Raw genomic sequence first — 15,784 nt, forward strand, 5'->3', positions numbered from 1 at the left:
AAAAGATCAGACAGATTGTTCTCTACAGTAGTTTCAACCAAACTTATCAAAACACAGATAATACAATACACTGGAGAAGAGTCAACATGGCTTTTTTAAAGAGAATCACGCCTCAGTCTACTAGCATTCTTGGAAGGGGTCAACAAGCATGTGGATAAGGATGATCCACTGGATACAATGTATGTAGACTTTCAGAAAGCCTTTAACAAGGTCCCTCAGTAAAGGCTCTTAAGCAAATTAAGCAGTCAGGGGATTAGAAGGAAGGTCCTCCTATGGATCAGTAACAAAGACAGGAAACAAAGGATAGGAATAAATGGTCTGTTTGTTTGTTTTTTTTGTCTCTGAAAAGAGTCAATAACAGGGTCCCCCAAGGATCTGTACTGGTACATATACTGTTCAACATATGCATAAATGATCTGGAAAAGGGGGTGAAGAGTGAGGTGGCAAAGTTTGTAGATGATACAAAATTACTCAAAATAGTTAAATCCAAAGCAGGCTACAAGAAGTTACAAAGGGATCTCACAAAACTGGGTGACTGGGCAATAAAATGTCAGATGAAATTCAATATTGATAAATGCAAAGAAACACACATTGGAAAACAACCTTAACTATAAATACAAAATGATGGGGTCTAAATAAGTTGTTGCCACTTAAGAAAGATCTTGAAGTCATTGTGGATAGTTGTCTAAACACATCCACTCAACATGCAGCTGCAATTAAATAAAGCTAACCAGATGTTACGAACCATTAGAAAAGGAAAAAAAGATAGTAAGACAGGAAATGTAATACCACTATATAAATCCCTGGTACATCCACACCTTTAATACTGCATGCATTTCTGGTTACCTCATCTCAAAAAAGATACATTAGAATTGGGAAAGGTACAGAGAAGGGCAACACAATGATTAGCGAGCAATATGGAACAGCTTCTATACAATACAAGGAGAGATGAAAACAGACAGACTGTTCGTCTTACAAAAGAGACTACTACAGGGGAATGTGACAGAGGTCTATAAAATAATGAATGGTGTGGAGAAAATAAGTGTTATTTACTCCTTCACATAATACAAGAACCAGGGGTCAACCCCATGAAATGAATAGGTAGCAGGTTAAAAACAAAAAAACAAAAGGAAGTACTTCTTCACACAATGCACAGTCTGCCTGTGGAACTCATTGCCAGAGGATGTTGTGAAGGCCAAAATTATAACTGGGCTCAAAAAAGAATTAGCTGAGTTCATGAAGAGTAGGTTCATCAGCGGCTATTAGCCAAGATGATCAAGGATGCAACCCCGTGCTCTGGGTGTCCTAAGCCTCTAACAGCTAGAACTTGGGAGTGGACAACAGGGGAGGGATCGCTCTATAATTGCCCTATTCTGTTCATTTCCTGTGAAGCATTGGCTACTGTTGGAAAACAGGATACTGGGCTACATGGACCACTGGTCTGACCCAGTATGGCTGCTCTTGGGTCCAGAAAGAAAGCATTTGTAACTGACCTGGGGCATATGTTTTCTGTAATTAATAAGATAATAAACTATTGAAATGTGCTTTTAGTTTATCAGGAGTTACGCTAAGAGATTATTTCTGTCAAAATGACTTGGATAGAGATCTTTTGTAATTGACAAAATTAATGGATTGTTGAACAGTTGTCTTCATCTTATTATGTAAATCAGATACCATGAAAAGTGTCCATGGTCAATTGTTTATTTTCTTTGTCTCTTCTGTGAGTGTATAAAGAAACACCTGTTATAGGTATACGTTGTAATGGAAAAATGGTGGAAATGATAAGGGAGGCTCAAATATTCAGTATTTGATAAAATTAGTCATTGACAAAATGGACAAGGAACATGTGGTGTGTTCTATAATCAATTTATCAGCAAAACATTTATGTATGGATCAATGTCTATGTCTTAAGGGCTAGTTGTGGTCACAGATTGTCCTTGTAATGATAAATTAGTTATGAATACCTTTGGTTTATTGATTCAAAATAAGGGCAAGCATGATAAAGGATTTTGTCTTTGTTTTGAACAGTATATAAGAGGTGAGTTTTAGGGAGTTAGAAGTGAACTCAGGCAGGCAGCCTCATTTCACTGGTCTCAGATTTGGCATGCTTCCTTTTCTGTATTCTGTATAGCACTGTATTAAGCATTTCTTGTCATCTTACTTAAATAAATCTTCAGATTTAATGAGTTCTGATGTCAAATAACTATCTCAGCTGAACACACAATACATCTGTCATATCTGTTCTCTCATCCTTTCTCCATGGAGAAAAGCATGTGCAGGATTAAATAAAATTTACAGATCTGCTATTTGTCAATAGTAAAAATTAATAACATTTGTCAGTGGGATGTGTAAAATCCAGATGAAACAAAAAGAAATGGGGAAGCAGGTGGGAAACGGAGAGTGGAGTAGGTTGGGTGTTCCGCTTCCAAGTTTCTCTCATATATTGTAAATGTATTTATTAGATACTGTGCTGAAACCACTGATTATTACTGCTTAATTAGAATGCTAGAGAATAATTATTACTACCAAACAAAGATGCCTTACTTGTGTGGTAATCCCGGACAACCCTCAGTTGCAGCAGAAGAAGGTTTAATTGGAGCCAGCAACTTCTGTGCATCATGTCGATTTAACAAGCGAGGGGTATGCTGCTCCCAGTAGATTCCGTTAATCAAACAAGTAGTGTATGGTGCAATCTGCAAAGCAAGTTACAAATTCCAGAAGATCTCACATGGATGTTACTGATAGTCTAGCGGATTTGCATTTGATCTTGCCATTTAGACAAATGATATCCTAACTAAAGGGAATGTGGAACAGTATTTGCTCTTGGCAGTATTTGGAAAACCTCGAACTGAGAACAGACACAATACTTACATCAACATTAAAACGAGAAGTGTAGAGTTCTGGATATTTGTCATACTCCTCTGGGTCATACACCCCATCACTCTTCCTTACAAGGTGATGGTGACGACTTAACACTGTCCCATATACTTTCCTAAGGTCTGCGATAAAGAGGAGAAAAGTCAGTAATTTAAGAAGCAATACCACAGGTCAAAAAATTTTTAACACTTATCACACGTGTCTTCACATTACCTCCAGACCTGGAAACTTCCCTCAGTTCATGTGGCTCCACAAATTCGCAAGGGAGTTCATTGAAGACTTCCTGGGCACCCTGCAGATAAAAATATGACCCAGAATCACGTCAACATCAGCAAGGAGTATAGACTACTGAAAAATTGCAAAGAGAAAGTTGTTAAATTTTGCAAACACAGAATACACACCACGGCTCATTTTCAATAGGTCTTGCCAGTTCTGCCAGATTACATACAAGAGATACATACTAATCGACCTGAACCAACATGCCACCTGAAATGGAGGCTGCGTGAAATCTGGGCCACTTTGTAACATGAGCAAGTACTCATTTTAACTTAGTGAACTAAAAGCAAAGTCACCAAAAGGCAAAGAGCTTCTGCAGATGACTGCATCTTTCAGGGGTAGTGGAGAAAGTAACCCCTAAGCCATCAGACCAAGTATCCCATCCATTAGGGAGACACTAATGTCTATCAAGTCTTACACCACATAAATAACGCAGAAATCTAACCTTGAGTAACAATATATGCAGAGTTAAAGCAAAGAGAAGCTCTCTAGCACAGATGCCCTTATCCATTCTACAGCATTTAAGGGAGGGAGGAGCACTTTCCTTGAGAGCGCATCCCAGTTTTTATAATCTATGACGAGCAACCAGTGTTATCGCATCTCTACAGGCGTAAGTCTAAGGTCATTAGGAATTCATACCACATTATAGCAAAAATCTAGCCTTCCAAGAGTAATGCACAAATTAAACCCCACCTTGAAAACATGTACACAATTAGTCTGACGCATATGAAATGCAGCAATAGGACTTAGGTAAAAAGATACCTAAAGCAAATAAGTATTGCACTGGTGGGCAGAGGGCTTCTTACCTTAGATACATTACCAGTGCCTGTAAACACAAATGTTAACGGTCCAATAGACTTTGGCATCAAACCCAGAGAGATTTCATAGCCAGCATCCCGCACTGCCTGCACAGCCTGGCTGCTGTTCCTGTAGTTATGGGCCATACCAATGTGCTGAAACCAGACGCAAAGGGTTCTTGTCAGCATGTTTGTCCAGATCCAATGAGATTTCTTTTTACTAAAATGTTCAAGTGACATTATGTAAAAATCTTACCATGAAAGGAGTGTGATGTCCTAGGGCAAGAAATCGTAATCCCATTCCATGTAAAATATTGATCATTCCTATTTCAGAATTACACAGTTAATATAAACTAAGAATGGACACATGAGGATCTCCGGTGACTGATGCCCAAAATATCTCTGGACTCAAGATAAAGCACAGGTTCAGTAGCAGACTGGGACCTCGGTCCTCCATTTGGCATCCATCAAACATGCCAACATTTGGGAAAAAATAAAATATATGGGGAGAAAAGAGAAGCCCACACCACTAAATTACACTGAAGAGTAGTGAGATTTTTGTAGGGACAGAGTGAAAAAATGATAAAATACTTTAGTACACAGCTATCAGGACTGGGCCACAAGAAGGCTGATTAGCACGTGTTGTAGCTTCACCACACACTTCGGCTCACAGGAAGGGTCAGAGCATACATTCTGTGGGCCTAGGGTCATTGATTTTGCTTCCAATGAGGTTAAGCAGCTGCTCTCCTGGCAAGAGAAATACTGGTTCTGTATAGATATATGGGACTTTATAGGAAGTAAAATAACAGAGTCAGGGAGAATCCTCAGGACATTGACTATACTGTGTGCCCGAAATAAAATTAGCAACAGACTAGAAAAAGGTTCTCAGGAGCTGTACAGCAGTTACAAAAAGCACTGCATGTCTGGATTCTCATGAAGTTAATGTAAACTGAAAAGGTGTAGATGTTGGTGGAGGCTACTTATTGCTTTATGCACTATACCTGCTACACCAGCCCACTGTCCAAAGGCTACCACTCGCATGCTTCTGTGATCAACCATTTTTTCATAGTCAATCAATCGAATTTCCTGAAAATACATAATAAATTGCCCTTATGTATTCACTAAAATTTGATTTTAACAGCAAAATCAAAGATATACTGCTTCTCTGGGAACTGCATTTACATGCACCTTGGGTCACGTTTTGTGCATAAGACACACTAATGCACATGACAGATAGAATTTTCAACTATAAAATAAAGGTTTTTTTTTTTTTTTTTTTAAGAACAGATTGGTTTTGGTTTGCTTGGTTTAAAAGCAGAACCTCCATAATTTTTTTAAGTGAAGAAATAAAATGTTAGCACTGCCATCATCAGATCACTGGAATGAAACATGACCATCTTTGAGGAATCTAGAGGGACAGATCTTCATCTGGTGTAAATCAGCAGTTCAGGGACAAAGCTACACCGGACGAGGATCTGACCCAGAAGTTAGAACCCACAAACGGCATCCTGACCAAATGGCAGGTGACTCAATCTTAATGGGACATTTGCCACTTCACAAATGACACACTCATTGGCAATCAATCTCAGAAGTGAGATTAGATTAAAAATTGCATGGATACTAGAATTAGGGGTATCCTCTCTCCAAAGAAGTTGGAAGATCAAGGTTGTGGCTTGCTGGAGACACTTGCAATTTTGCTGCTCATGCCCTTTATAGACAGAGGATCTCTGTTCTCAGGGACAACTACAGTCACTCAAGTCACCATATTGAATAAACAGAGGATGAAATTCTGGCTGCAAGAGAATGGCAAAACTTCCATGAGGCCAGAATTTTACCCGGTGTTATGAAACATGCAAAGGGCCAAATTTTGCAGTTCTTACTTGGGCAGAATTGGCTTCTATGGGACAGTTAACCACATACGGACTGCATACCAGACCCTTTAGACCTGATATCAGTATCAAGTATACCAGAGCAATTCCACTGACTTCAATGTTTCTTCTCCTCCCAATTTACTCTGGCAAGAAAGGTCAGAAGTAGACCCATATTTCTTTAACCAGGAGAGAATGACACATCTCTTAGGAAATCATATACAGTACTTAAGCAGTTTTTTTAAAAGTGTATTATATCCAAGACTACCATGTTCAAGGTGAGCACACTGCACTATATAAACAATAAGCAAAGTGGGATAATTAAGTCCCTGAGTGAAACCAGGAAAGGCAATTTCAGCCTACAATCAATGTTTATAGCTTAGTTACAAATATTAAAATATAAGCTTAGAATATAAATGCTGCAGTGTAGCAATATGTTCTAACTCATTGCTAAGTGATGTGTTATAGATAACCTATAGATGGTGTTTGGATACGCAATGCTCTCTTGACTATTTCCGTATTATGGCTTACCCACAGATGTGTAGAGAATCAATATAAACAGCTTAAAAATTAAATGCATCTCTTAAAACAACTATGGATAATGTGGACTTTCTACTATTGTATCATGAATAGCAAACACAAATCTCTATGAATATGTAGGCAACTTTCCATTGCACTTGTATGTTTAATCCTGTTTTTCACCTTGTGTTAACAGTCGCTGATCTTTCTTACTACTATATTTACCTTTCTTAGAATCTCATCCAGTAGAGACATGTTTGCCTCTTGGGCTTTAATAGTATGAGAAAAGAACGCATAGTTCTTCTTGGGAATTAATTTATCCTCTGGCGGTCTCTTCACTCCCACAATTAGAGATGCCTCAGAAATATCTTCTTGAATAATGCCACCTGCTTTTATATATTCCTGTAAATAGAGCATTAAGAAACACTTTCATTATTAGATATTAATGCAGAAAAAGCAAAGGAAGGCTTTAAATAACTTATGAAGCAGAAAGATACAGAAACAAGTTAAGGCTTCTTGCTAATCAAACTTAGTTAAGAGTTTAAGAGCTTAGATATGTATATTTTTCTCCTCAAAGGATCAGAATTAGTTTATATTTTAATATTAATTTTGGTATTTAATGAGAAAGTGGGTTCTATTGCATTAGGGCAAAAAAAGGTTACACATCAGTAAAGTGATCACCTTAAAATTATTTCCTTGTAGATTTCACAGATCACTTAAATTTAATAAAATATTCATTTTAACATCACAACAGTATCACAATAAATAAAGGTGTGTTTTTATGCTTCTATTGACTCTGCTTCTCCTGTACTTCAGCAATAAAAAAAAAAAAAAAAAAAATCAGTCCAGACTAGGTTTATCATTAAAAAGCAGCAGGGTTGCGACTCTAAGATAAATTTAGTTATTTGAATTATATCTGGATAAAGGGATGTTTTTTCAGCTCAGATATCTCTTGGATCTTCTATACCCCAAAATGTCTTCAAATTTAAACCTTTAATGTGGCAGATTATATGCACCTGATGGGGTCTACATTTTGGTGTTTGGGGGAGGAGGAAATTGAAATGGACAAGGCATCATAGTAATTCTTTAGCTGGTTGGAAAAAAAAAATCAGCATTGCTCCTCTATTTAGAAATAGTAAGTGCACATACTCTGGAATAAGTGCCTAACTATTTAAGGATTATTTCATTGGGATTGCATAGGATTGCACCTGGGGGCAGAACTTGGCCCATCTTATTACTAGTAATAAATAGGTTGTAGAGGTTTTCATTCCTTCAAAACTAGGTAAAGCATCACTTTCCCAATTCTAAGATAAGGAAACTAAGGCCTGGTCTATACTTACCTGGAAATTCGGGGGCAGTCGATGGGAGTTATGCAAGCTACGCAGAATAGCTTGTGTAACTTCCATTGACTGCTGTGCTTCCCTTCTGCGTGGCGTCTTCACTGCACTGAGCCGCATTCCTGTCAACGCAGCGCTATGCCACTTGAGGGGGTGACTGATCAGAAAGATTGATCTGACAGCGGCAACTTTGCTGCCGTTAGTATAGACATACCCTAAGACACAGAAATTGGGTGACTTGTCCATGGCCATACAGTGGGTTAGACACAGAATTGGGAACAGAAGCTAGGACTTCTGTGCCTTACCCACTCAACCATACTGTTATGCCACTCCCACCGAAGTTGATGACAAGACTCCCATTGACTTCAATGACAGCGGGACCAGGCTGAACATTAGCATAACAAAACTAAAGAGACTTACACAAAGTAAATTATCTTTGGTGTAAATGTGGTTGTTACTTAAAACATCTAGTTACAGTACAAATCCTTGAATACTAGACAGTAGGACTTTGTCTACACTATAGAAATTTGTCGACATAAGATATGTCCACTTTCAGCCACCGCTATGAAAGCTGATGTCCACATTGCAATCCTTGGGTCGGTGGAGTGCGTCCTCACCAGGCTTCCAGCTGCCCCACCACCACTACTGATCCCAGCAGGGGCGCAGGGACTTCCCAACTCCCAGGCTACCAGTGGGGCTGCAATCGCCCGTGCCCAGGCTGCCAGCTGGCTGCAGCCACCCATGGCTTGCCGGCACCCGGGTTGCCAGCGGGGCTGCAGCTGCCCATGGCTTACCAACCAGGCTGCCAGCGGGGCTGCAGCCACCCAGCTGTGAGCCCGGGCGTGGGCGGCTGCACCCTGGGACACCGGCAAGCCCCATACGGCTGCTGACCGGCTTCAAGCCCACCCACAGCTTGCACCGGCTGGGAGCCCAGATTTCCCAGGCTCGCAGCCAGGCGGCAGCTGCCTGCAACCTGCAGCCGGAGCCCAGCAGCTTGCAAAGCCGGGCTCCAGGACCCCCCACCCTCTGCTCTAGCAATTGACAAGTATGATAGCCCCTTCACTGCTATAAGGGGACACAGTGTCTACACTGACACTGTCACCCTACCTCTGCCAACAAAAGCCCTACGCCTTTTGTCAAGGTGGTTTAGTTTTGTCAACAAAAGGGTGGTTGCAGTGTGTACACCAGGATTGTTTTGTCGACAAAACTCTCTTGTGTAGACCAGGTCTAGGTTGCGTTTTGGTTTTTTTCACCTTCAAATATATTCCTCCCACTCTTAGGCCATAACTAGATGAGTAAAAAGGGTGTATTAACACAATTGTGACATGCAACTTAATACAACTGAAACACCTCATTAAAATTCAGGTTAGCGTGACTACAGTATAGGCAGCTAACAAGGCTTCAAACATGGTAGCCTGCATTTTAACAGAGTTCTGCAATCATTTCAACCTAACTCTACTAAACTAACATGATTGGAAAAAAAGCTACATCTGGACGTACACACAGCATCAAGGGAAATATACTGCCTGACTTCAGGCAGCAAGGCAAAAGACAAAAAACAGTTACATAGGACACTGTGAATTACATAAGACCCTATGAAAAAATCTACTGAGAATTTAGATAATGGAAGGTAGGGAGGAGGCCCGGGGAGAGCAGGAGAGACCCAAAAAAACCAAACTATGAATAGACATCGATATTGCCTTATAGATCTAACCAATGATTCCCATTGTTTTAGTCAATGGGAAAAAATAATCCCTTATTGTAATATATAACAAAGTAGCTAATAAGGAAGGTTAAGATTCTGTCATGGGTATTTTTAGTAAAAGACAGGGACAGGTCAAGGGCAATAAACAAAAGTTCACGGAAACCACGACCTGCCCCTGACCGTTACTAAAAATACCTTAGGGCAGGGGGGGAATCAGAGCTGCTTGGGCTTGCAGCTGCTCCAGCCCTGCTGCTCCAGTGGTCTGGACAGCCAATCAGCTGTTCTGCAGTAAGCCTGGGGCAGCCCCACCCGATCATCTGTTGGGTAGGTGGCTGGCTGGGCTGTTGTTGGGTGGCAGCACACGGACTGACCGCTGCTCCTCAGAAGTCAGACCCTGCCTCAGAAGTCACAGATGTCCCAGAAAGCCACAGAATCTGTGACCTCCAGGACCAAATCATATCCTTACTAATAACATACATTCACTATTATCTACCTCCTTTAGATCCTCTCATGCTGTAATACCATAATTAAATAAACTAATGTTAAATCTGGTTAATCTAAATGGGAACCACAGCAGAACTTACCTTTTCATGAATGGCTCTCCGGTTTGAGGGTTGGACTAAGACTTTATATCCCAAATTTGTTAGCTCTTTAACATGCTTTGGTGCTAGAGGTGCTCTTCTTTCCCAAGCATTAACGTCTTCCCTTCTGATTGCCAGTACAGGTTTATGATGGTGACGGTTCTTTAAAAGGTGGACCCTAAACTTAACATGTGTGTCTCTGAATGCTCGGAGCATGATAGAACCTGATGGCCACAAAGACAAAGTAGTTAAATGATACAGTGTTTGTAAGGGTGCTCAGAAGCCAGTGTGTTTTATGCAAAAATTTCTGGTCTCCTTAGAAATCTGCAGTAAAACACACTCAGCTACTAATCACTATAATGATCATAACACACTAGCAATAATCATCACCATTTTCTGATTACCACCACTAATATTTCCAGATTCCCTGTGCAAGAGAAACCTGAATTTACTTTTATTACCAAATGTAAGTTCTTTAATGTAAAATCACAATTGAAACAGTAAGAGAACATTACAAAGCTTTATTTTCTCTTCACTTTGAGTGACTTCACAAAAATCAAACCACCACCATTGCTATATAAAAAGGTCTTTTATTCACGTGCAAGGTTTTTTGGTTTTTTTTTATTCCAGTTATTGTATTTGTGATCAGTGCTGGAGGCGTCACCAAAAATGCCCATTAGACTAAGTCACCAGTATAAATATATAATATGCAAGAGTCAAAAATGTATCAAAACCCTGCACCAACTCTCTTGGAATAGTGATAAGGAAAAGATTAATTCATAAAAACCAAGTAGAGTTAAGGCTGCTACATGATCAAAGACAAATACCCTTGGACTGGTTCTTTGAAGACACCCAACTCCTATTTAAATCAATGTGAATTAGGTGCCTAGGCACTTTTGAAAACCCCATTAGGATCCAGATCTTCAAAAAGTACTTAATTTCCTAACTCCCATTGAAATCAATAGGAGTTAGATGCCTAAGGCCTGGTCTACATTACAGAGCTAGGTAGACGTAAGGCAGCTTCCGTTGACCTAACTCTGTTAGTGTCTACACTAAAATGTAGTTTCCATCAATGTAACTTGCCTACTACACGGACTTAATTTCACCTCTGTGACAGGGATAGCTCTTAAGTCAATGTGGTTAAGTCAACGCAGTTTTGGTATACACACTGTCTTGCTTACATTAACTGTTGCTACCTTTCAGAAACTGTCCCACAATGCCTCACACAGGCAGTTAAATTGGTGCAAGTGTTCCAGTTGAAGACGTGCACCACTGACACAAGGAGTGTAGTGTGGATGTGTAAAACCAATTCAATTACTGCAGCATCTGTACTTCGAAGTAACTTGGGTCGACTTAATTTTGTAGCATAGACTTGCCCTAAATTTCTTTGAGGATCTGGGTCTCGGTGCCTATCTGCATTTAAATATCTTAGAAAATCTAACCCTTATGCCCCAATTTTGCGAAGGCCTATGCACATCCCTAACTAAGCATACAAAGACCTTTTAAATGCAATAGGACTGCTCATGGACTTCAAGTTAGGAGTGTCAATAAATCTGGGCAAGATCAGGACCATAGTGAGAAATACATAGTAAGCATCCTACAGCATCAGAGGAAGTTATTTCAAAATTCAAACCTTTTAGTTCTCACATTCTTCCATAGCACCCTTCTATGAGCAGAATGCCTGGAAGAAGACTATATTTCCTGCTGAAGACCCACTTGTACAAGAAACTAACTGGCTGTTATGCGTCAGACGGGGACAGAATTTTGTCTGCTTGCTTGGGTAGGGAGTACCAGAGAAGAGTTAGCATGCAAAATTCTGGGACAAGGATCATGTCTTCTTTCATGTTTGTACAGTGCTTTGTATTTTTTGACATTTGGTCTATTAGAGGGACACTGTCACCTTAAATTTGGCATGAACGCAAGGTTATTTTTTTATAAAATGCAAGACCAATAGCAAACATTGTGGAAACTTTTTTTGCATTCCAATAAAAACAGGTGATTTTAGACAAACATTCCCAGAAGCTGTTGAAACCCAAACACTGCTAAAGTAAATCTTAGAGCGAAACTGACCTCACTGATTTTCACTGTCCTTGCTGAAAGATGTACAGGGGACATATAAAGAATGGCAAGATTGTTTTAAAAAAATTCTTACTTATAATAATCATAACAGCATTAATTATGTTAAATATAGTAAAATAGGTTTATTTAGAACATAAGATTTTATTGACAGGAACTCTTTAAGGTATGCTGAGTACATGGTTATGCTTGTAATGATAGTTTTAGTGACACAAACTGATGAACTTGGCATGAGTTTAACTTTAAATAATCATTTTTAAAAGTACTTAGCTTTCAAATTAAACAATCTCATGTATCGACACCTGCCTGAATCCTCCAGCCAATTTCTGTGTTCTCCTGCTGTATCTGCTCATTTTCTAACCCCCCCCAAAAAAAAATTGTCTACCCTTTTCCTGCATGAATGGCTGTCATACAACTACTGAAATGGACTCAAGTGAAATTAACAAAAAAGTAAGAATTCTGCCACCTACCTAGTGCAAAGTGAAGATATAGAAAAATATTCCCCCCTTCTCCTTTATCTTATATTATACTTATCTTAAATGTTACTTGCAACAATAGCAGATCGAAGTTGTGGGGGTGAGTTGGTTCCCTCCCCCCAAGAGACGAATTTTTAAATCAATGGTGTCTTTCAGATTCACATACACCTCTGCTAAGGGGCATGAATAGTTCCTTCCCCAACACACACGTGATCCAAACTTGTTTTCCCTCAAGTCAGAACAGGTCAGGTAACCTGATCTAGAGATGCAGCTAGAAGGAGTATTGGGTCTTCTTCCCAGTTTTCCCCACGAATGAATGAGACTGACAGGGAGAAATCCAATCACTAGCCAGAAAAGAAGCCATCACTAACTAGCTGGAAAATTCAGACTCGCTGCAAGGCTCATAACCGGAGCCGAACGTGGCTACTTTGTTGCCGAAAGGAAGGATGCAGACTTGTGCTCAAGGAGCTCACCGCCGTGGGGAGCGAAGGGCGCCGACAGCCAGGCGGTTCCCACGGCGGCGAGGCCCCGCGACACATTCCTAGAGAGCGAGAAGCCGCTGCCAAGGAATCCGCCCGGGATGCAGAGCCACGGAAAGCGGGGGGTGGCTACTCCCAGAGCCCAGCCCGCTGCCCCAGGGAGCCCCAGCCGCGCCAGCCCCACCGCCTCCCTGATGGCGAGCGACCTCCCAGGTCCGGATCAGACCCAGCTGGAGCAGCTCCACGCGCAGCGCGGCGCGGCGCGGAGGCAGCCGCAGATCTGCGAGTCTAGGCCATATAAGGCAGGACCCCACAGCAGGGATCGGATGCAGAGCCCACGGCCCTCCCAGTGGCTGCTCCCCTCAGCCCACGCGGGAAGCGCGGCACCTACCTCACCTCGCCGCGCAGCGGGGCTTGTTACACACGGGCGGAGCGCGGAGCCGCCGGCTCTGGGATTGCGCAAAGGAAGAGGAACCCGGAGCGCGCAGGCAGCCCGCAACCAGTCTATTTACAGCACTTGGGGGAGCTGGGGCACCGCCCCCCGCCGGCAGCCAATCGAGTGTGACCTCCGGGTACAACCTTCCCTTTCCGCCAATCGCAAAAGGCCTCCAGGCGTTACGTTTTTCCCTCCCATGCACACTCCCCCCCCAGCTACAGCCACAGCCTGCGCCTGCCTCTCTTACAGCTGCTGCGTCGGCTCTAGCCGGGGTGCACAAGGACATGGGAACGCCCCTGGATCCTGACAGTCAGGGGGCTGGCAGGGACACGGGGCAGCCCCGGGTACGTGCAGCCCGCAGTGCTGCTGGGATCATCTTTAATCTAGGGGTTGGCTAAGAAGCGGAAGCCCCTTTCCCCGAAAGAGCTATGGGGCAGCTGGAATATTTGGGGGTCACGGGGACAGGGACAACACGGTGGCGATTTGGGAGACCAGAAACTCATTCATAAAGCGGGTGTCAGTACTGCATTTTTAGCATCAATTGTACGGTAATGGGGGAGGGGCATGGGACAAAACAGGCAGCTCAGCATCGAAGGGTCATCCACCTCCCCCGGCCGTTGAAAAGCATCCAAGCCCCTCCCCAAGCTGACAAACTTCTTGTGTATCCCATCAGTGACAAGCAAGTCAGAGCTCTCCTTTCCCCACAACACTGTTATAAGACATACATATAAGATATAACAGTGTTGTGTCTTTGCCCTCTACACAACATTCACAATATGGGGAAACCACCAGGAAACAGTTGGGTTCCTAATAACAGTGCTTAGTAACTAAATACAAATATACCAGCCTACCTAAGGTGTCCATTTTTAACAGTGAGGGGAAGCAACCATTAGAACAACTTAGGAACAATGTATCAAAGGTCCTGGTGGATTTCCCATCATGACCATTTTTAAACCAAGACTGGGTGGTTTTTCTTAAAGATTTCTAGGAATTCTTTTGGGAAAGTTCCATGGCCTGTGTTAGACAGAAAGTGAGACTAGAATATAGTCACTAGATGATTGCAATGATCCTTTCTGGTCCTGGAATCTATGACTCTGCAGGCTGGTCTGCACTGAAAACTTACATCAGCATAGCTATGTCTCTCCAGGGTATGAAAAATCCATACCCCAGAGCAGTGGTTCTCAAACTTTTTAAATGGAGCCCCCCGTGGACTTTTGTCTAACAATCGTGCCCCCCCTTTCCCCTGAATCGCACCCCCTGCTTTCCCCTTTCTGAAAGGGGGGGGGCCATTCAGAAAAAAAGGGTGTGCATCCTGCGCTGTAGGCCCTGTTTTTTTCCTGAAAGGGAGGGGTTTGGGGAAAGGGGTGTGTGATTGTTAGGGGGGCACTTCTCACACCGTAGGCCCTAACAATTGCACCCCTCTTCCCCCGAACCTCCCCTTTCAGAAAAAAAACAGGGCCTACAGCACGGGAAGTGGGAAGCGCGGCAGCAGCAACCCAGGGAGCAGCGGTAGTGGGGAGCAGCGAGCAGCAGCACAGGAAGTGGGGAGTGGGGGCAGCAGTAGTGCAAACGCAGCAGCAGCATGGGAAGCATGCCCAGCAGCAGTAGGGGGCTGCTGCTGCTGTAGGAGGTGGGCAGCAGCAGCGGCTGCTTCCATCTCCAGGGAGCGTGAAGCTGGACCAGCTCTGTCCCTTGCTCTGCGCCTCCCCCCGCCCATGATCCATCTCGCACCCCCCAGGGGGCTTGCCCCCCACTTTGAGAACCACTGCTCTAGAGAAACATAGCTGTGCCGACCTAATCCCTGGTGTAGACAGCGCTAGGTCAACAGAAGAATTCTTCCATCAACCTAGCACCACCTCTGGGGGAGGTGGATTACCTACAGTGATGAGAGAACTCCTCCCAGGGCTGTAATAAGTATCTACACTGAAGCACTGCTGTTTGACACTGTAGCATTTTAAGTGTAGACTTACCTTATGAAAAACTACATACAGTAAACCCTGGCTATAATGCCCTTCACAATAGCGAACCTTGGGCTATAGAGAACATGGTCCCTGGATCCCACCTCCAGCCCTGCCCACTGTGGTGTGGGGCTGAGAGCTCCTTCAGCCCTGGGGCTGTGGCATGGGGGATAGAGCTCCTCCAGCGCCAAGGCTGCAAGGCGAGGGGGGGAAAGAGGGGAGCTGTCAACTCCTCCAGCCCAGGATTGTTACAGGGGGCTGACAGGTCCTCTGGCCCCATAGCCGCAGCTGGGACAAAGTGTTCCTCTAGCCCTGTGGTGGTGGCCAGGACAGAGATCTTCTCCGGCCCTGTGGCAGGGACAGAGACCTCCTTCAGCACTGGGGCCACAGCAGGGGGAC

At 42.9% G+C, this 15,784-nt stretch overlaps 1 protein-coding gene across 3 annotated transcripts in view; it reads right to left on the reverse strand.

Annotated features, from left to right (window-relative positions):
• AASS (aminoadipate-semialdehyde synthase) overlaps positions 1-13,502 on the reverse strand; it is a 44,129-nt gene extending 30,627 nt beyond the window's left edge. Inside the window, exons 1-9 of one of the 3 annotated variants that reach the window (XM_067564288.1) lie at positions 13,383-13,502; positions 9,964-10,184; positions 6,563-6,739; positions 4,952-5,036; positions 4,207-4,274; positions 3,960-4,106; positions 3,091-3,169; positions 2,872-2,999; positions 2,545-2,693 (exon numbers count right to left, since the gene is read on the reverse strand). In XM_067564288.1, the coding sequence (XP_067420389.1) occupies positions 2,545-2,693; positions 2,872-2,999; positions 3,091-3,169; positions 3,960-4,106; positions 4,207-4,274; positions 4,952-5,036; positions 6,563-6,739; positions 9,964-10,176 (1,046 nt within the window). In that variant the 5' untranslated portion in view covers positions 10,177-10,184; positions 13,383-13,502. Of the gene's footprint in view, positions 1-2,544; positions 2,694-2,871; positions 3,000-3,090; positions 3,170-3,959; positions 4,171-4,206; positions 4,275-4,951; positions 5,037-6,562; positions 6,740-9,963; positions 10,185-13,382 lie in introns of those variants that run through there. The other 2 variants (XM_067564289.1, XM_067564290.1) reach the window with 2 other exon arrangements.
• Between the last annotated feature and the right edge of the window lie 2,282 nt (positions 13,503-15,784).

The sequence above is a fragment of the Emydura macquarii genome, unplaced genomic scaffold (genome assembly GCF_026122565.2).
Source record: "Emydura macquarii macquarii isolate MOO-44397 ecotype Brisbane River unplaced genomic scaffold, CSIRO-AGI_Emac_v2 contig_2636, whole genome shotgun sequence".
NCBI lineage: Eukaryota > Metazoa > Chordata > Testudines > Chelidae > Emydura > Emydura macquarii.